Raw genomic sequence first — 19964 nt, 5'->3', positions numbered from 1 at the left:
TTATGTATTAAAGAATTTATTTGGATGCTAAAATGAAAATAAATTATACTTTCAAATTTTTATTCTTTTAAAATTCATTACAAATTTAAATAAACAAGAAAAAAAACATGAAACTAAAAGTAAACAAAAAAAATTTAGTTATAAAATTAATTTCGTTTTTAAGAAAGTCACATTTTGACACCACTTTTTCTAAAGACTCAATAGCAAGTTGATCCAAATACATACATAGTTTTAGTGTCTGTGAATTATTTCTTGATTTTGTTTTTAATTAACTAAAAATTAAAGATGATTATCCAATTTATTATTATAGGTATTTTTGTATAAAATGTCATGTTTTGCCATTATTCTGTAATTTTCCGACTCTCCCTGAGTCATTTTATTTAATTAATTCATAATAACTCAAACAAGTGTCCCTCTTTATTACCATAATAAATAACAACAAACTAGGTAAATGCAGTTCAAATTCCTGCACTTGTTTGCACGAATCGCATGAACTATTGCTTCACCTCTAATTACAGTAATTTCATAGCACCCAATCCTGTAAAATACTCCACTGCATTAACACATTGACGTAAATTGCAATAACAAACACCAATTAAAATGATAGCAATTATTTAAAAGCCATTAATGCGAATGAATTTATTTCAATTTCAAATTAAGGATCAGTGTCCTCGAATGAATCATCATCACTTACCCAGCAAAATCATAGACAAGTCCCACTGGCATTTTCGATGAAAATATCACATCCGAAAAATCGCGAAACTCAACTTTGAAACTGTTTTACTCTTGCTGTGGCGGTTGCGAACAGCAAAGCGTGACTGTTTAGTAAGAGCAGGTGAATTATAAGTCAGGTGAAAACCTCCAACCTAACACCGGATGTATGGCGGGGAATGGTTTTCAACAAAATGGAAAAATGGTTATGGTATAAAGACTGAAATTATATGTTGATGGAATTAAAAGCTTATTAAATTATGATTATATCGGGAAACATATTCTCATATTAAAAAAAAAATTAACGAGATGTGTGTGGGTCGACGCCTTATATGTCTCCCGTCTATAATAGTACTAATAATTATAGAAAGTGTTGTGATTCTTCTTCTTTTACTCATTGTATTTAATAGAATTTTAGTCACCACCACATGTGATTAAATGGCCCCTTCAAAATCTATAATTTATTATTATAGGGGGAGGAAAATCACGTGAGCGGAAGTGCTAGTATCAATTTACTTCTAATTAACCACCATAGTGACTGATAATTATGGTTGTAGTGACGGGAAAAACGCCTAAATTATTTATTTCACTTACTCATAAATCAATTCGAAATCATTCAAAATCAAAAAAATATATTTTATACCAGAACGTGATCTTATCTGGTTATGTTTTATTCATATGTTTTAATAACCCCGCTTATTATGTTATAACCAGTTTTCTTTGCTTTAATTTGCTGGTGGTTTTTTCGAATTGAGATTTACCATGTTTTACTTATTTCTGATGTCGGTACTTGTTTGGTATGGGAAGGATGCTAATAAAAAGGATTTGTCCGAATGGCAAAATTGCAAAATTGCAAATCAGCCACTTTCCATGAATTAATGATGAGTGTTGAGCAAAATCACTCAGTTGTTGCAGAAGAAAAGTAGGAAGAAGAGTTGATTTTTTTTATTGTTTATACGTAGACGAAGTCGCAAAAAAAATATGTATGTAAATACCTAATTGATTCTAAAATGATTTGTAAACTAGAATAAATATAGATACGATAAAAAGCCTAATCTAAAAAATTCTAAGTTTAAAAATTATAGTTATTTATTATATAAGACGATAAAGAAATTGTTTTCTACGAGTGAAAAGGTTAAGTTTACGAGTGACAAACTCGCGAGTGGACTTTTTTCACGAGTGGATAAACAATCTTTATCGTCGTGTATATTTCGTTTTATTTTGTATTCACCTACCAAAATTTCTTGAATATAAACAGTAGATAAAAATTACTTTATTTCACTAGACTATAAAAGACTACTTCATCTACTGAAATAAGTTGATAAAAACACTCTTTCACATTAAGTACAAAATAAAAATTTTAAATTGCTGGTAAATAACATGACGTTTTAACACATTTGTACATTTCTAATTGAAGTCAAGTTTAAAGTTAAACTAATTTGTAAACTACAATAAATTGTTAGAATCTACGATGAAATGTTAAAAACTAAAAAGATGGAGAGATCTAGTACCTACTTGTTACTTTTTTCAAATACATTTTTTTTTAACTCAAAATGTATCTATTAAACTAAAAATTAAGATTATAAACTTAAAATTCAAACCCAATTTCAAATAATAAATTAAATTACATTCAATGTAATTCTTCTGTTACTCTAGGTATACAGGTGTGTCAGAACTTGCGCCTCTGAGAAAAATTTTGAGTAAGATAAGATACCAGAAACAGAAAAATACTGTCTCTTAAAAAAATTGACATTTGACATTTTTTATATCTATTTAATTATGGTACTGATGATCTTGTATATTTTTTTATAATTATTTAGTAAAAGTACAAAGAATTTGCCAATCAAAGCCACAAATAACATTAAACAGAGTTATAATTTAGGATACAGCTTCCTTATTTCCTCTTCTAATAGCTTGTAGCAAAAAAACTTGGAAAATTATGTTTCCAACAGACATAAATAGAGTCAAAATGCAAAATTTAAACTCTCATAACTTTGAAATTTTTATAGACAGAATTTTTTTAACATTTTTTCCATGTTCCATCTTACGTCACATAGCATTTTTCTATCGGGCGCGAGTTCTGGCGCATCCTGTATTTTTAATATTTTTTTAATTTCTTTGCTTTCTTATTTAAAATAAACGAAGTTCTTATTACCTATACTCTTTTAAAAAGTAATGTGTTGGAATAATTTTACAAAATTAGAGGTTACAAATCAAAACTAAATGTAATTGACGTTTACTGTCTTTTAAAACATTTTAAAAATCAAAAAATAAACTAGAACAGATATTATAGTTTAATAATTGTTCTTTATTTAAATGATTTACATAGTATGGGTAAAATTGGTTTGAAATTGCTATAGAACTCAAGGTCGTTTTCATTTATATCTTGCTTGGTTACCAGGTATTAATAAAAATACCACTACATTTTGTTCATTTGAGTGATACGGTTGCTTAGCCACTAAATAAACAAAAGAGTTTTTGCACAATTAACCTTGACTGTTCACAGCAATGTGGAACGGATATTACGTGTAAATATTTAACATTTTTGAATTTTAAATTTTTTTGATTTAGAAGAAAAAAAACAATATTTGCACTCTTTAAGTTCTTGTAATAAATTGTTTCATCAAAGAAAATGAAGTTATTCATCCATATTCCACAAAAACCAGACCTCACTTTCGGAGAATTTACAAAATATCCTCGACATGTCGGCAATTTAATTTCCATTTTTATCTTTTCACCGAAAGTAAATCCACTTCCTTGCACGCAAGAAAAATGTCATTGTCGCAACTTATCTCACTATCATCTCCCGTATTGTTTAATTAAAAATTTCTCGTCGTTTTTTCACTTTCAACGATGAGTTCATTATGGGGGCCTTGGCACGTGTTTCAAATCCGTACGCTTGGCTGCCGAAAATCAGGACCAAAACATGGCAAATATGGGAAATGTAAACACGGCCTCTCGATAATCAATATGCGCAAGATGGGTGTTCCGGTTCGGTCTCCTCCTTTCCGGTTTTTAATTCCCACTGCGGCAACGACCTTAGCACGCCCAGTTTCCGGGCAGCACTGCCACTATTTTACCAACTTTCTTCGAATTTGAATAATTGGCGCGTTTCCTCGTTTTTTCGCAACAAAGAGTAATTGTTTTCACGTTTGCAGTAACGGATGTATTCGGATTCGAGATGGGAGCTTTTATGTCTCGCCGCCAATCTGTGGGAATCTACTAAATCAAATGGTGGAAACGTGTCGTGATGCACCTTTTCATCCCATTTCACGGTCCTGTTTCTCATTCAATGGAAAAACGCCGTCTGATTGCTTTGCATCGGAGAAAAAATCAACAGAAAATTGTTGAGACCGGTTCGAAAGGAAGTTCAAATAGCTATTTAACTGGCGTTAAAATTAGTCAACTTGATAAGAAATGGGTGAAGGTGATTTTTCATTGTAAATGTTCAATGACTTAATCAAGAGCTAATTTAACTGTTTTCGCTGCTATTAACAATAAAGCATATCCGTCCGGCTAGCATTAGCATAGATGCTTGTGATAACAAAACAAGAGGAGATAACTGTCCAATGCAAAAATATTTATGATGAATTAATTAACTTAATCTATTCAAGGTTGTTTTCGAACAGAAAATTGCTTTAATTGCAATTGCAACAGTAACGCGTTCACAGCTGCATTGAAAATAACAAACACAAAGGAGATTATTACAACAATTTTATGATTTATTATGATACGGTTTAATGAAGGAAATTACATTAAAACAAAGTATTACTTACTATTCATATCACTCTTGTGAATGAGCGCTTTTCAAGGTTTTATCAGTTTTAATTTGTTTTTAAATTGTTCGGTCCTTAATTACTTTTATTTATTGTTGTGGTAACAAGTTCAATCACCAGGTGGAGACTATCTCTATGTATGGAAGTTTCTGTTCTGGAATGCTCGTATTATAAATAATGTATGCTAAAATGCGGCTAAAAAACCTTTTTCAGAGAGCTATTAAACAAATTAGAGAAATAATTAAAATGTGGTGTGTTTTATTAGTACTAATTAAAAAATATCTGCTGCAATAATTTCGCACCACTTTATTATTTCCAATAAAGGACAATTAAATAGAATAGAAGTAATTAACAAATTAAGACTCGCTTGTTATTTATAAACCTCTCCATTTTATCTTAAAAAAATTAAAATTAGTTAAGTTATCGAAAATCTTAATTTTCAATTTCACCATATTTTATTCTTATTTATTTATCCGCAAAGGTCACAAAAGTGACCATGTTTATTAGCTTTTTAGCTTTCAGACATGGCGTGAAATTTTTTTTTGCTTAAGCGTTTTTACTTTTACTATGACATTATTGACATCAGCAATCGACATTTTGCACTACTAATTCCACTAGTTAAATTCATAAACACTTTCGAAAATTTAAACACAAACAATCACATTTTGGGGTAGAAAATTGACGAAAAATATTTCTTTTTAGCAAAACGTTTTGACAAAAAACGTAAAAATTTTATCAGGCTATTTCTAAGCACGCAGGATACTCGGCATGATTATTTTTTGAATAATAAATTATAATAATAAATTTTGGAACAAATTATTTATATTTTGTATTTAACTTGGAATAATTTAAAAAGAAAATACAGAAATTCAGAAGCAATTACGTTTTGACACATTTGGGCAGAAACCTTAGTCATTATAATTTTTAGGTAATAATCATAAAAAAAATTCGTATTTTTCTTAGTTCCGGGAGCAAACCTCTCGAAATTATGTCTTTTCGTCGCAGTATACAGGATGTTCGGTCCAAGTCGCCTCGGCCGATACACCTAAACTTAATTGTTTTTTTTCAAAAACTAAATTTTCAAATAATACTATTTATTCCGCGTTTTTTTGGTAAATGCATCAAATTTTTTTGGCACATCCGGTGTAGCCGGAAATGCTACCAAATTTAGTTTTTCAAATGGAACACCTATGTTTTTTTTCCTCGAAACAAAAATAATTGACATAAAAGATACGGTAAACCACTATTTATTACATTTTACTTCACATAATGCACTCAGAAAACAATTTAAATTTTTGAATTTTATTGCAAATTTTGCAACGTAGGCGGATTTTACTTGTCAAGGTATTCATGAAAAAAGCAATAAGCTTGAATACCGTTTAATTCTTAGTTTGACAAAGCCTAATTTGTCAATAAATCTTATTGAGATCTTTAATAATGGATGTTATTAATTTCGACGAATTAGTAGATCAGCTTGAAGTGTTTTTTTAAGTGCAACAAAAATAGAGCGGAAGCTGAAAGACAGTATAGAGAAAAATACTCAAATAGAATTCACCCAAATCGTTGAAAATTTAATCGAATTGAAAAACAACTGAGACGAATAGGTTCGCTTCTTAAAACTAAAAAACCTGTGGTTCTTTGTGAAGAACAAGAAAATAGAAATCTGAATGTTCTGTTATCAGTCGAAGAAAATCCAAGAGGTTCATAATCTCATAAACTGACAAATTAAATTTGTCAAACCAACAATTAAACTGTATCCATGCATTTTTTTATTCACACCTTTCCTTTAAAATTAAAAATCAGGCTACGCGATCAATTTCCTTATAAAATTCTAAGACTTAAGATGTTTTTTGATTGCATTGTGTTACACAAAATGTAATAAATAGTGGTTTACAGTATTTTTCATGTCAATTATTATTGTTTGGGGAAAAAAAAACATAGGTGTTCCATTTGAAAAACTAAATTTGGTAGCATTTCCGGCAACACCGGATGTGCTAAAAAAATTTAATACATTTATTAAGAAAGCCAAGAATGAATATTATTACTTAAATATTTACTTTTTGAAAAAAAGAAGTAAGTTTAGGTGTTATCAGCCGGGGCGACTTGGACCGAACACCCTGTATAATTACGACTCTATTGCATGCTGTGATTTAAAAAAAATTCTCCGCAAAGTTATTTTACCTCTGGCGTTGCATTGGCACCGCTGCATTTACCAAAAATATAAAATTCTCTTCCACACATCTGTAATTTACCTCAAGCACGTAATTATATAGAATTTGTATGGTCAGGAACCCGAGATAAACATTTTCTTTTTGGTAATACATTTCGCGGTCGGTTGACATATTGCAATCGCGAGACTACGTTGAATATTATACTGTAACATTCTTCACTAATTGCCGTATTAAAAACATCACTGTGGGAAGGAATTTTAAGAATGTACAAGACCATTGTTTAAAATGAAGTCAACCGTAATGGCCGGAAGAGTTGAAGATGGCGACGGGGTTGCTTGTAACAGGAAATTAATACACGCTTTAATCAAGAGATTTTTTACACGACTATCAATACACGTGTGGGGAAGTAAACCGAAAGCTGAACACTAACTGTACTTTTTCTTTCGACAGCGAAAGCTAATTACCAAAATTTTAAATTTATTCTTCAATAAAGCTTTAATAAAAAAACAAAAAATAAATACATACAGGATTGCCTCCAGAAAATAATAATTAAAGTAATATTAATAATGTGATCGTACGAGTACTTTGAGAACAAAATTTTATTTTATTTTTAAAAATTAAATATAAAGTAGATAGTTGTAATCCTTAGATTATAACCTTCATGAGAAAAACAGTTTTATAGTGAGTTGCCATTTAAAAAAATAAAAGTTTTCTAGAACTCAAAAATAAAAGAAAATTTCGAAAAAAATTTTACTTGACAAAATGTCACATTCAATGTGACAATGTCATTCATCAATTAGTTTTTCCAAAAAATAAATCGTTTAAGCATACTTTTTATTCACCTGGTATGTTAAATAGTGGTTTCAAACAAGACAATGTTGCTTGACAATAATATACCCATTTTAAAAATGTTGGAAAAAGTTTATTTTTTTTTAATAAGAAAGCAAGCACATTAAAAATATGATACTTTATTTTTTTTATAACCGAGACTCGTTATAGAGGAGTATCACTGTAATACCATTCTCGACGGAATCAAGTATCAATATTTCAAGGACAAGTACAAGAAAATGGAGAATTAAAAATATGTATACAGATAATTTTTTTATTTCTACAGATAGCCCTACAGGTATATTGAACCATCGCGTTTTGAATTGTTTAAAATTTATATTAAATTGCAACTACTTTGAAATATTGACGTTTTTTATAATTGCATATGTAGGTAATAATAATAACATATGCATTGCGTATGTTATTAAAAAAACGCATATAATTAATAATATTTTTATTAATATTGTTATTTGTTATACTAATCGTTACCAATCTTGGCGAGGTAAATAACACCAAGTCTAGTCATTATAAAGCTCTCAAATTGATACAAAAAATTCGTTTGGTAACTTTGTTTCACTCTCAAAAGATTTTCTATTTTGTGGTTGTTCTACGCCGAAAATTGTTGCTTTTTCAATTCTACAAATCCGCCATTTGAAAATATTCAAAGTTTAGTTCTTTATTTTGATAGAGTAAGAAAGTAATCGTATTAATGGAGGTTCGGATTAACGGAAGTTCGGATAATCGAGTTCCTACTGTAATAAAATAAAATTTTCATCGTTTTGCAGTTTTAAACAGAATAAATTGTCTAGTTGTCTAGTGGTGAAAACTAAATTATACCTTATGAAAAAAATGTTTTTAAAACTGCAAGATTGATGTTGATGGCTCCAAAGAGAAACTTATTATCATTTATCTTATAGTATGACTTTTATGCCTATAACTATGCCGCCACTTCGAAGAATATATAGCTCTAGTTTTCTTCCTGCTTTCCACCGTTTCCAAACAGTTAGATCCGGCGCCAATTTTGCATTTTTCCCCATCTCTGGTGCCTCATCTTATTTACACCGGCAGCTGCCGATTATTTATAACAAATACGGTGCCAGCGCCACGCTCCGACCTTTCTGGATTGTGGGCACCTGGCGAAAAGGAATTCACCTCTACACATGTCGAGGCAGATGTTCGACGGACATACACTTTCTGGCCACAATTTCGGCCTTCATCCGGCACCTTAAGGTTTCACTCCAGACGGTGGTGGCTTTATCATAACATACAAAAATCACGGAGAATTTCGCGAATTCCCCAGACTGTATTTTAATTCGAAACAAATGTAGAATATCACACACGTGTGCTTTGAAGGGTAAAATGCATGTGGTCACGCGACCGCCAGCTGCTTGGATGTTTCCGCCCGCACGTCTTCTTCTACAGGGTGTTGACCAACGGGGTGACCAACTATTTTGTAATCTAACACACTGTATGCTAATCCGGAAATGGGAAACTAATTAAGTGCTCGTAACTGAGTTTAAAGCTCCTCGATTTATAAATAAAACATTTTTTTAAAGAGTGTTTGTGAAAAAATTACGTAACTATTTAGTGAATGGTATAATTAAATCAAGTCTTAAAGAGTTAATTCATACACTTTCCATTACGTTATTGCACCTTGTTCTCGTTAAAAATGTGGATAAATAATAGATGTTGGTCAATACACTTGGGAGAAGTTACATGTGACGTTTGTAATGCTTTTGGGATGTAATGCTATAACGAGAGTAATGAAAATGTAGCATGAAAGGGGAACAGTCGGATTAAATTTCACCATATTAAAAAAATATTCAATATAATGTGTCAGAATTTGTTTAGTGGTTAAGTAAAGTAGAAGTAATTAAGTGGTAAAAAATTAGTTACAGGTGGACACTAATATGAACTTTTTTTGTCTTTTTTCCGCAACTAAACTCTGGTCATCGAAGAGGTTAACAACGTGACCGTAATACTACTTTTTTATTAGCTGTTAAAACGAACCAAACAAAACCACGTGATTACGCATGCGACATTAATTTTAGTTTAGCCTTAAAAAATTATAAAGATAAATGAAAATTCTACCAGAATACTGGATACCACATTTCACTAGACAAATAAAGAGAGAAAAATAAGATAGTTTTCACAGTTGCTACAAATCAATGTGAGTGTGGAGCGTAAAGTTTAGTTTCGTCTCTAGGCGAGTAAGCAACTAGTTTTTATAAATAAGAAAATAGACGAATATTTTTTATTTCGCATAGAGATAACTTTCATTTTCATGTGTGTGCAACGTTTTTTTAACTTATCTATTTTTTTTTTCGATTTACGACACGTGTCCATAGACTGAATTAGTCTTCATAACCATTTAATAACTCTGGGGTACACTTTCTAAATAGTTATGTTAATAGTGGGTAAAATGTATAATCTTTGTTTCCTTATAGACTCACTCCAACTTTGTAATAGCCATTTACTGTTGTTTATATCTTTTTATTTTTACAGCGTATGTTATGGGTCAGCACCATAAATGAGTAATTGACAACTCAGGCCGCGTCCAGTTAATGTATCTTTTCTAATAAACAAAATATTTAACTGTAAATCAGCGACAAGAAATAACTTTGAGTATTTCTCGCACGAATGTCAAAATTATCAAACTCACCTGTAAATGTTAAAGTACAGCGGTATTTCCATTGTGTGTACAGTTACATCAAAAACCAGGAAATAGTCCTTAAAATCAACAATCCCACAGCACAATATCACTTTTCTCCGTTTCTCTTTATCGCAACTAATTTTTAAAATAATTCTACGTCCGTAAATAGCTCTTATCTTGCAGTTGGCCTTTACAGAAATAAATGTGCTACTGTTGAAGAACCCTCCAAATGTTCACATACGCCGTCAACAACAAATCTCAGATAAGTCGATCCGAATTATGGCATATGGCAGAAACGTTGTTTAATTTAAATAATCGGTAGAGCACAGGTGAAATTATCCGAGTGGAGAGCCTCAATAAACGAGAACAGTTACCGTAAAGTGGAACGAGATGTTAATCGTAATTTTTTAAGATTTTTATGCTAATAAACACGCACCTGAAAACACAAACACCACTTTTTCGCGGCTCACAACAAATTTCGCACTTGAAATAATCCCTTTTTTTTGAAACGGCTGAAACTCGAACACTGTGATGAAGTCGTGTTACAAATATTCTGTCACATGTTACTCTAGGAAATAATTTAAATTATTATTAATAAAACGGTATAAATTTGCATTGGAAGTGCTTGTCGTACCACGCATTGCTACCTTTCATTTTTATGTTTACAATTAGATAATTAAATAGTTGGAACATAGTTGCAAGAATAATTATCAATAACAGTAGCAATTAATTTTCATTTATTGAATTATTAGAGATCTTAATTAAAATAGTCAAGATCTCTCGAAGTGGGTGATTTCACACCGGAGTCTAATTTTTACTACAAAAAATACATTTTTAGCAAAAAACTCTTGAAGAAATTTATATAAAGCAATCAAAAACGTTTTCAGGGTGGTAAGAATATTAGAATACAGGCTGATTCAAGTGAGATGTTTGTATGAGAAATCTTCGAAATTAAAAGTTTTAGGAGAAATGAAAGACACATTTTCGAGATCATTTTTTGATAAATACCCGCTATCGTTGTTTTTTTTTTGTTTTCGAGTTATAAACAAAAATTGATATTTTAGCGAAATTTTGAAAACATAGTTTCTTCGTTATTATACAGGGTGTCAGAACTCGCACCCCAAGAAAAAGTTACAAGTAAAAGTAAGATAAGATACCAGGAACATAGAAAAAATGTTTTAAAAATACTATCTGTAAAAAAATTTTGACATATATTTTTTGACATTTGACATTTTTTTGTCTATTTAATGATATTGATAATGTTGTATAAAGTCGCGGTTAATTCATAGTAGCCACTTTCCTGTGGAAATTTGTAAAAATTCAGTTGTGTAAATCCGACTTTAAACAACCAATTGTTTTTTTTTTTTAGAGAAATAGGAACATATCTTTCTAAAACGACAATCCTGAAAAAATCGGGTTAGAATACTTCACATATAAAATCTACTGCGCCTGTCACAATTGTTGACACAATTTAGTTATTTCTGTTACCAACATAGACACAACCCATACACTAGAGATGGAGGGCTAAGGGCTGCCAAGTTTGCAATAAATAAATAAATAAATGGCCACTATAAATTGACCGCGACCTTTTTATAATTATTTAGTACAAAAATTTTACCAATAAAAGTAACAAATAACATTAAACAGAGTTACAATTTAAGATACAGTTTCCTTGTTTACTCTTTTATTAGTCTATAGCAAAAAAATTTGGAAAATTATTTTTCCAACAGAAATAAATAGAGTGAAAGTGCAAAATTTAAACTCTCATAACTTCGAAATTTTTATAGATAAAATTTTTTAAACTTTTTTTTCCATTTCATCTTACATGGCATTTTTCTCTGGGGCGCCAATTCTAGTGCACCCTGTAGAAGATTTCACATTTAAAATAAAAACATTATAAGAGAATTTTTTGCGTAAAATTTAATACTGTACCTAATCACTGACTTTGTTCAATTATTTGTTTAGCTGCAATAGGAAAAAGTTGTATTTTTAGCTATGACACTTTTGGTAAGTATAATTATATTATTATTTACAACCATAAAATGGATGCTTGTAGTTTATTTTGTTCAGTTTCCTCCCTCAATTATTTTTCCACTTGTTTCAATTTTAATGACTGCAAAAGGTTCATTGTGTTTTCCGCTTGGTTTCGTTAACTTTTTATGGTTCGCCAACATTTGCAAATTAAACAGCATATGCTTCAACAATAATAATACACTCGCACTAATTACTATTATCTTTATACGATCTATAAATTTATCGTTTTAGTAAAAATTCTACATTATTTTTTCATCATCCTTTTGGCAAGTGCAACAAATTTCTGCATCTAGCTCATCCTCGTCGTCAGTCAGGTCTTCAGTGTGTCTCAGATCGTCGTTGAAATAAAGATTGACACTTGGGACGAAGAAACTTTTTGGTATTCCTAATTCGGCCATTTTTTCGCGATCGTCGGGGATTCCATTCTCGTCCATGGTCTTGTCCATTTCGATCAGTTTATCCATATAACTAGAAAACTGTCTAAAATTTCGAAAAAACTTTGGAAAAAAAATTACACCCAAGTGTAACTATCAGGTTCTGAAGTATACAACGAGTAGCGTTCTTGAATTCTGTAAAAACTATCCTCGCAACACACATTTATCACAACGGCCTTCCCCAGCAAAATATTTATTATTTTAATCGGACGCACTAGTTTGGTTAAAACCCCAATTTGGTACCTAAACCCCCTCGTTAGCTATTTTTCCGGCAAAAGTCTCACTTACTTGTTGTCTAACCACCACGGGGTCCCCTCAAGTGGCCTCCACGTTGTCGATGGTACCTGACAGGCGACGTCTGGAAGAGGTCCATGGGGGCAATAAGGAACAAGGACACCGGTCACAGGATGAACAAAATGTTGAATTTCCCCAGTTTTCTCGTCAAACCAGTGGCTAACGTCTTTGCCGGCGAAAGCAAGGATCGGTTTAATACAATCTTTGTCTTTGTACTCTCTCACAAGGGGTGTGACATCGAGGACTCGCCCGAGAAGGGACAACCAGCAATCGTTGGGTTTGTTATGGGTTATTACTTCAAAAGGGGCATAGACTGCGAGCTTAATTTCGGTCATTTTTTCAAATTTTGACGTTTTTTGTCAGAATTAGGAGGCATAAGGCATGTCGCGTGTTTAATGTAAAATGTAGATTACGATACAAAATGCGATTATTTCGAGGAAGGGGACGCGGCAGAGCGTGTATCCTTGTGGTAAGATATAAAAAAACACATTTGTTGCTCTTAAATTATGAAGTAAGCTCGAGTCTTGAATAATTAGCGATTTTAAGATTATTAAATGCACACACTGTTAATTTTTTATTGAAAATGACAAAAATGTTGTAAATAGAATAATAGACAAAAACAGTTAGTTTAGACCACATTTTTAACTGGTTGCGTGCATGACTGCATCTGAGAAATGATTTTAATATTACTATTTTAGTAATAATCGTTATAACTGATCTATTTATTTTGTTATTGTTTTATTGGTTAATAACCAATTATTTGTTCCGTTAAAATTGCTTGAAAAATAGTTAAGAAATGCTAATTAATTTAATAGTGGCGCTTATAGGCACCCCACCTAAAGCAGCGTTTTATTGGTTGCCTAGCCTCCACTTACCAAGTTTTAACTTTTATCAAGAAAAAATTTCCTATGCTGATAATGGAGGAAAGGGCTTGGCTTTTAGCAATGAAAGTCGTGTGTTTAGTTTTTTGTTTAATTTGTGCTCATAATACAAGTACACAATAAATAATAATACAAGAAAAAATAAAGGAAAACGATGATAAAATTTCAATATTAAAACAAAAATTATGAAAGTAAAAATAAGTAGTCCGTTACTAAAATTAGGTGGTTGAATAAAAAATTACAAGTAAAGACCGTATTAAAAGCAGTATTATGCTAATTAATAAATGTCGCTAAGTATCGATCAACAAATTTAATTTCAGAGAAGGCAGAATTCGATGAACTGCGTCTTGCATCATCGAAACGGCCTTATCTAGACCTAAAAGCACCTGATTATAAAATTTTACCATAGTAACTTTTTAAATATATTTACAAAAAAAGTGCATTAGCAATCACGGCGACACACCTAAGCAATAAAAAGCGAACTTAAAGGTAAATACATACAAAAATTTTCTCGATTGACGCGTATACAAAGTCAACCGTTTTAAAGTTTTTTTTCTTGTTTCAAGTAGGTCATTATAAATTATTATTAAATCTTACATATGGAAGTCTTTCTTTATATCCACACCACATAGAAACTCAATACTAAATTACCACAGCTCTATACATTCAGTTTTTTTAATATGGGCGTAAGTTATAAAATTTATTTTAAAGTACCAGTTATTCATATTAGATGTATAATGCTAAGTAGGTAATAGAAATCGTTAGTATGAAATCGTTCAGTCTGCAGCGTTAGTGTCAACAATTAATTTATTATCAATGGGCGAATTATCTTTCATTAATTGTGAATCACTATCGTTTACGGCGTTATTTACTAGTGTTATCTGTTCGGTTACTACAGTTGTTACGCCATTCTGAACGGGCTTTTCGATCTTCGTAGTCTTAGTCTTGCTTACGGTGCGGGTAATTTCGAGGGGTTTCTTGCCAGCGGCGGCGCCAGGCCGCGTCGTGCTGGATGTGGTCGTTTTCGTTACGGTCGTTCGAGTTGCCGTTCCAGTTGTCTGAAATTACAAAACCACAATTACCACAAAAACAGATGCATTTCTCGCATTCTCCAAAAAATACTAATCCACTTAAACACTTTCTAGGCCACTTCTCGTGTGAACTAAATAAAATCCAAAGGCCACTTTGAATGTAATTTGCGCTATTTTTTCAAGTTCAAAAAGCATTTATTTTGTGCACTTCTCACCTTCGACTCGGTTTTTCGCACCGTCCCGGTTGTAGTCCTTGCTGATGCAGCTCTCATAACAGTACGCGAAGCTGTCAATTTATTCGCACTATCTTTACTTTCCTTATCCTTATCGGCCGTTTTCGTCACAGTTTTGCTTAGAGGCACCCTAGGTTTGGCCGGAGCTGTAGTCGGCCTTGGTTTCGGTGGCGAAGCAGTTTTAGTTGGCGACGATGTCGTTTTCGACGTATTCAACTGGAAAAAAAAACACAATAAATCTTTGAATCCCCCAACAGACAATCAAGTCACCTTGGAAGCAGTCGTCGAAACTGTCGTCTTCGTAGTAGTACTAGTCTTAACCAAAGTATTAGGCCTTGGTTTAGGCGCTGTTGCAGATGTCCTTGTTGTTGTGGTAGTCCTCGTAGAGGACACCATTGGGGGCCTTGGAGCCGCAGGTTTAGTCGTAGTACTCGCTTTAACCGCCGGTTTGGGTGAATCGACTGATTTTCGTGCGGTTAAATTCGACCTAACCGGTGGTTTAGCTTCGCCGTTAGTCAACGGTTTCTTCTCTGTGGTTTTCGTTGCAGCAGGTTTGGGCTTGGGAGCCGCCGCTTTCGCAACCGTTTGTTTAGGTACAGCCCCAGTGGATGGTTTTGGAGCTGCAGCTCTCGCCGAGGTTAATGGTTTCGTTTTTGGAGTTGTTGTCGGTTTGGCTTTCGCCGGTGACGCTGTAGAAGGTTTCGCAGGTGTGGATTTCTTGGTCGCCGTTGGTGCTTTAGCTTTAAGTTTCTTTTCAGGGGCTGGAGCAGCCACTTCGGGGACGACTTCCGGTTCTTTGACGGTTTCCTGGGGCGATTCTTTCGATTCAGTGGGTGAAATAACAGCCGATTGGGCAAATTCGGGAGTGATAGTTTCAGTCTTAATTTCGGTCGGTTGGGGGTAAACGCAGGTGGGGTCTTGGAATACAAGAGTGTGATCACCGGGACTTTGCAATGGTGACGTGAGATCGACTATTTCTGACCTTTCGAGGAACGAATTAACATCAGCTGTGGCCACAGATTCGGTATCTGTCACTGATTTAGGAGTGGATAGCGCGATGTCGGGTACTAAAGTCGGTTCTCTGATCGGTGACGAATCCTCGACAGGTGGTACAATCTCCTGAACAGCGCTATTAACTTCTTGGGCAAAATTCAACTCGATCGGTTCGGTTATAACCTGATCTGGGACCGGTGATGTCACCGGTGACGAAATATCCTTAACCGATGATGTGATATCTTCGAAAGGAGACTCGACTGAAACTTCCTTCTTTTCTTCCACTTCCACGGGTGCGAACATGACATCAACCGATTGTTCCGGTTCGGGACTTTTTGGCAAAAATTCCTGTTCGGGACTTTTTGGCAAAAATTCCGGTTCGGGACTTTTTGATAAAAATTCCGGTTCTGAACTTTTCGGTAAAAGTTCGGGTTCCGGGGACAAGACTGGAGGTTGAGGAGACACTGATAGGGGTGAAGGAGACATAGCTTGAGGTTGTGGTGACAATGCAGGAGGTTCCGGGGATTCAATTTTGAGTAAGTCTTCTTGTGGCTTCGGCTCCGGTTGCAAACACACGTCCGGAAGCGTATCTTTGGCAAAGTTGCACTCGATCAAATCGTCAGTTTGAGGTTGAGGTGATTTAGATAATTCACAAACCCCACTTGAATCGTCATCGTTTGATACGGGAGATGCCAACTCTTTCTCGTTATCAAGATCTGTAGTTTGAATCCTTTCGTCGTTATCGAGAACCACATCGTTGGAAATTAAATCTTTGGTTGGGTCGTTGGAAAGTGTCTCCTCGGATTTGTTCAAAAACTCATCTAAATTTTCTGGGAGTAGTTGAACTTTGTTCAAGTCGAAGGGATCCGAGTCAGCGCTGGTTTTATCCTGATAAAACGACATCGACATTGGATCGTCTTCCTTCTTAAAATCGGTGATATCCTGCGAGGTATCCATACTCGTATCCAGGTTGGACTCATCCCCGAAGACGGCTTTGGTAGACAATCCCGCCTCCGATTGGTCCATCATTTTTGGCGTGAAAGGTGCAGCATTCGGCCCGAAATGAAACTCATCGCCCAGAGCGCTGGCCATTTTCGTAGGAGTATTTCCGGGTTGAAATTCCGGTATTTCGTCGATGTTTTTCCCGTTTAGGATATTCTCAATTAAATCTTGCGAAGACGGTTTCTGTTCCTAAAACAAACAACTTATCTTATCGGCAAAGTTTAATGACACTAAATAAAAAAACAAGAGCACAAAATAAAGACAACACTTACGTCTTCATGATCGTGACCGTTACTGAACGAATCGAAATCGCTCGGTCGAGATTTAACTTCGTTTTCAAACTCTTGCGGATTGGGCAAACTGATATCAATTTCGCTCGGTCTTTTCGGCGATTGGGCAATGACGGGATCGTTTATCAAAGCTCTGCACGCAGGCGAAGGAATGCTTCGGGTCGGCGAGACGGGCACGAATTCGGCCGCATTCGGGTTTAATTGAGACATGTTGTCTGGATCTTCCAGAATTTGCGCAACCTTATTGGAGAAAAATTAAAAATAGAAAAATTAAGGGTTGGTAAAGGAGGGATTACCTCGCAGTCCGGCTGCGACGGACTGATGTTCTCTTTGTTGGCTTCTTCTCCTTTGATGTAGTTCCACTCGTCTTCGGATTCCTCGCCACTGTCGCCTACGTTCTCCTCTAACCCACCATCATGAACTGGAAAAAAGAAATAAATACGATAAAATGAAAACTGCAAAAACTGTAAAATTCAGAATTTTTCCTCAGCCTCGGCAAAACCTTGGTACACATCGCCAACGTGAAAATCCCGCGTATGTCACCCACGGGGCTCTGGGGGTCCGTCATACGCATATGGAAGTTCTTAAGCCACACCCCGGACAAATTACATGTCCGGGGACAGGCCTGTCGCTACGGGGCCATCGATCGAGTCCGGGTGCAACTGCTCCGTTGTCATATGCAAGAGATAATTTCGCGATGATGATGGCAATTGGTGTGGGTCATGGGCAGTGCCACAGGCTTGGGAAATTAAACTAATGGAATTTACTGATCGTTTCTATTTGCTTCCCTCAAGGGTAATCCCGACCCTCGTCGCGAAAATGTGCTATTTCATCGTCAACTAAATCATAAATTAACAACAAAAACTACATTTTTTTAGTATTTGCACAGTCGCCATTACACTATCGATACAAAACACCGTCTGGTTTTTTGGTTTGGAGTCTCGAGTACTTGATGATTGTTCAACAGGTGGGTTATTAAGTGAGCCCTCGCTGATAAGAGGACCATTACAACCACCCGACTAGACAATGGAGGACGCGGTGCGAGATCACGCCCGTTCGCATGCAACAGTTTCCGCCTCGGTGATGCAAATTACAACAATGCGAATATTACGCGTTGGTGGATTAACCAGACGACTCCTGACAGGTATAATGCATGATGGATGAGCTTTACACACCGCCAAAACGTAAGCATAATTATTGGGTACAATAGGTGCGATTAGTGTAGCACAGTAGTGTTGAAAAAATGCCATTATTAATGGTCGCAGGGACGTTGTTCAAAATGATGCGAGTTTCCCAATGTGGAAAGTTGTTTCATTCATAACTAAACCCAAAAAATGATTTGCTTTAATTGTCGATTTCAAAATTCACACACGTTAAAATTTTCACTTTGCTACTACCATAAAAATCTTATATTGCAGTCATTTGAAATTGATAGAAGTCGGCTTCACGAAAAGCCCATTTTGCCCCACAATCAGTTCGATAATGATGCAATCGTCCCGGCGTGTAACAAAGACACTTTAAGGTCGATAAGAGCCGAGTTCACCACCCCTATCTAATCTTCTTATCGATTACGTCTGGCACAATTCACCGACACGCAGCTTTGGCAAAAATGCAAATTTCCGTCGTCTTTTTGCACAGAAAAAGCCTTTCAACGACACGGTATTGTGTAAATCTTTCTAACAATTTAATTTGTAACAGTATCAATGTCCATGGAAGCAGGTTAATAAATATTTACTTCTTCCTCCACATTGTTTTTAATAACGATAAATAGTAGGTCGAAATGTAAATTTCTCAACCCACTTTCACACCGATCAAAGAAATTTTAAGTTTCGATAATGTTGAAAAATCGACGATAAATCGTGATAAATTTGCACGGCGCGCCCCTTCGAATCAAATTTATCTTTGTTGTTGCATCTGGGTGAGGAAAAGATAAATTTGCAGATAAAACAATGCGAGATAATGGAGTTTCATTACGAGCAGATTGATGGCTCGCTTAATGTAGAAAAATTTCACTCGAAATTGCTAGAGAAAAAACAAAACTTTTCCACAACATGTAATAAGTAGCGTGTGACGACTTGATTTAAATAAGTCAGTCTTGCTTATGTTCATTTAACAACCAATTAAACGTTACTACAAGTAATACCTTTTAAATAAAACAAAACGGAAGCCGAACACGACCAAAATTATTTCAGTCTATGACCTTTCAAATGGCGTTTATAAGAGAAAAATTCTCGAGAAAATTATTATTAATAAGACACTCTAGCACATTTTAATTAACTCGAGAGAAATAAGTGGAAAATTGTAATTGTGAGAATTTTAATTGTGTTAAAATGTATGCGTGAAATAAATGAATAGCGATCTTGAAATCATCTTCATTATTGGTGTTTGCTAAGTTTACTAACATAAAAATTACCAACGTAACTGACATCAAAAAAATAAAATCTTAATTTGAAAATAAATTATTTCTAATGAACCATTGCTTGAAGGAACACCGGAGGATACAGTCGATTAACTTATTTTCTTGCTTTTTGTACCAACTTCTAATTCAATTTACTATTATTAATATGTACAACTTTAAAAAACTTAAATTTACTAGATTTTCAAAATTCAGTTTCAATCATTGTTTCCACTCT

The 19964-nt window shown here is 34.1% G+C and overlaps 3 protein-coding genes across 4 annotated transcripts in view; all 3 read right to left on the bottom strand.

The window, feature by feature from the left end:
* LOC123010881 (TNF receptor-associated factor 4) overlaps positions 1-10590 on the bottom strand; it is a 30253-nt gene extending 19663 nt beyond the window's left edge. Inside the window, exon 1 of one of the 2 annotated variants that reach the window (XM_044408071.1) lies at positions 10149-10590. In XM_044408071.1, coding sequence (XP_044264006.1) covers positions 10149-10180 — 32 coding nt within the window. In that variant the 5' untranslated portion in view covers positions 10181-10590. Of the gene's footprint in view, positions 1-694; positions 834-10148 lie in introns of those variants that run through there. The other variant, XM_044408062.1, reaches the window with a different exon arrangement.
* Positions 10591-12220: 1630 nt separating this feature from the next.
* On the bottom strand, positions 12221-13440 carry LOC123015455 (cytochrome b5 domain-containing protein 1). Its single transcript, XM_044415187.1, has 3 exons — positions 12896-13440; positions 12689-12850; positions 12221-12641 (listed from the first exon to the last, which is right to left on the bottom strand). The coding sequence occupies exons 1-3, from the start codon at positions 13234-13236 to the stop codon at positions 12413-12415; spliced, it is 732 nt and encodes a 243-aa protein (XP_044271122.1). The 5' UTR covers positions 13237-13440; the 3' UTR covers positions 12221-12412.
* Positions 13441-13859: 419 nt separating this feature from the next.
* The window catches only part of LOC123015723 (proteoglycan 4-like), a 49150-nt gene continuing 43045 nt past the window's right edge, over positions 13860-19964 (bottom strand). The window contains exons 9-13 of the mRNA XM_044415622.1: positions 17628-17752; positions 17314-17571; positions 15317-17230; positions 15029-15262; positions 13860-14840 (exon numbers count right to left, since the gene is read on the bottom strand). Coding sequence (XP_044271557.1) covers positions 14559-14840; positions 15029-15262; positions 15317-17230; positions 17314-17571; positions 17628-17752 — 2813 coding nt within the window. The 3' untranslated portion in view covers positions 13860-14558. The remainder of the gene's footprint in view (positions 14841-15028; positions 15263-15316; positions 17231-17313; positions 17572-17627; positions 17753-19964) is intronic.

This window comes from Tribolium madens, unplaced genomic scaffold, assembly GCF_015345945.1.
Source record: "Tribolium madens isolate multiple individuals breed KSU strain unplaced genomic scaffold, Tmad_KSU_1.1 Scaffold_19;HRSCAF=116;Tcas5.2_LG9, whole genome shotgun sequence".
NCBI lineage: Eukaryota > Metazoa > Arthropoda > Insecta > Coleoptera > Tenebrionidae > Tribolium > Tribolium madens.
Note: the sequence above shows the minus strand (reverse complement) of the source record. Positions and strands in the feature narration are given on the sequence as shown.

Bases quoted from the DNA above. Each gene is read 5' to 3' on its own strand.
- LOC123015455 (XM_044415187.1), bottom strand. From the start codon at position 13,236: ATGACCGAAATTAAGCTCGCAGTCTATGCCCCTTTTGAAGTAATAACC. The intron at 12,851-12,895 runs GTAAGTGAGACT...GAGGGGGTTTAG, and splicing joins CCGTGGTGGTTAGACAACAA to GTACCAAATTGGGGTTTTAA. The intron at 12,642-12,688 runs GTAATTTTTTTT...ACAGTTTTCTAG, and splicing joins CCTGATAGTTACACTTGGGT to TTATATGGATAAACTGATCG.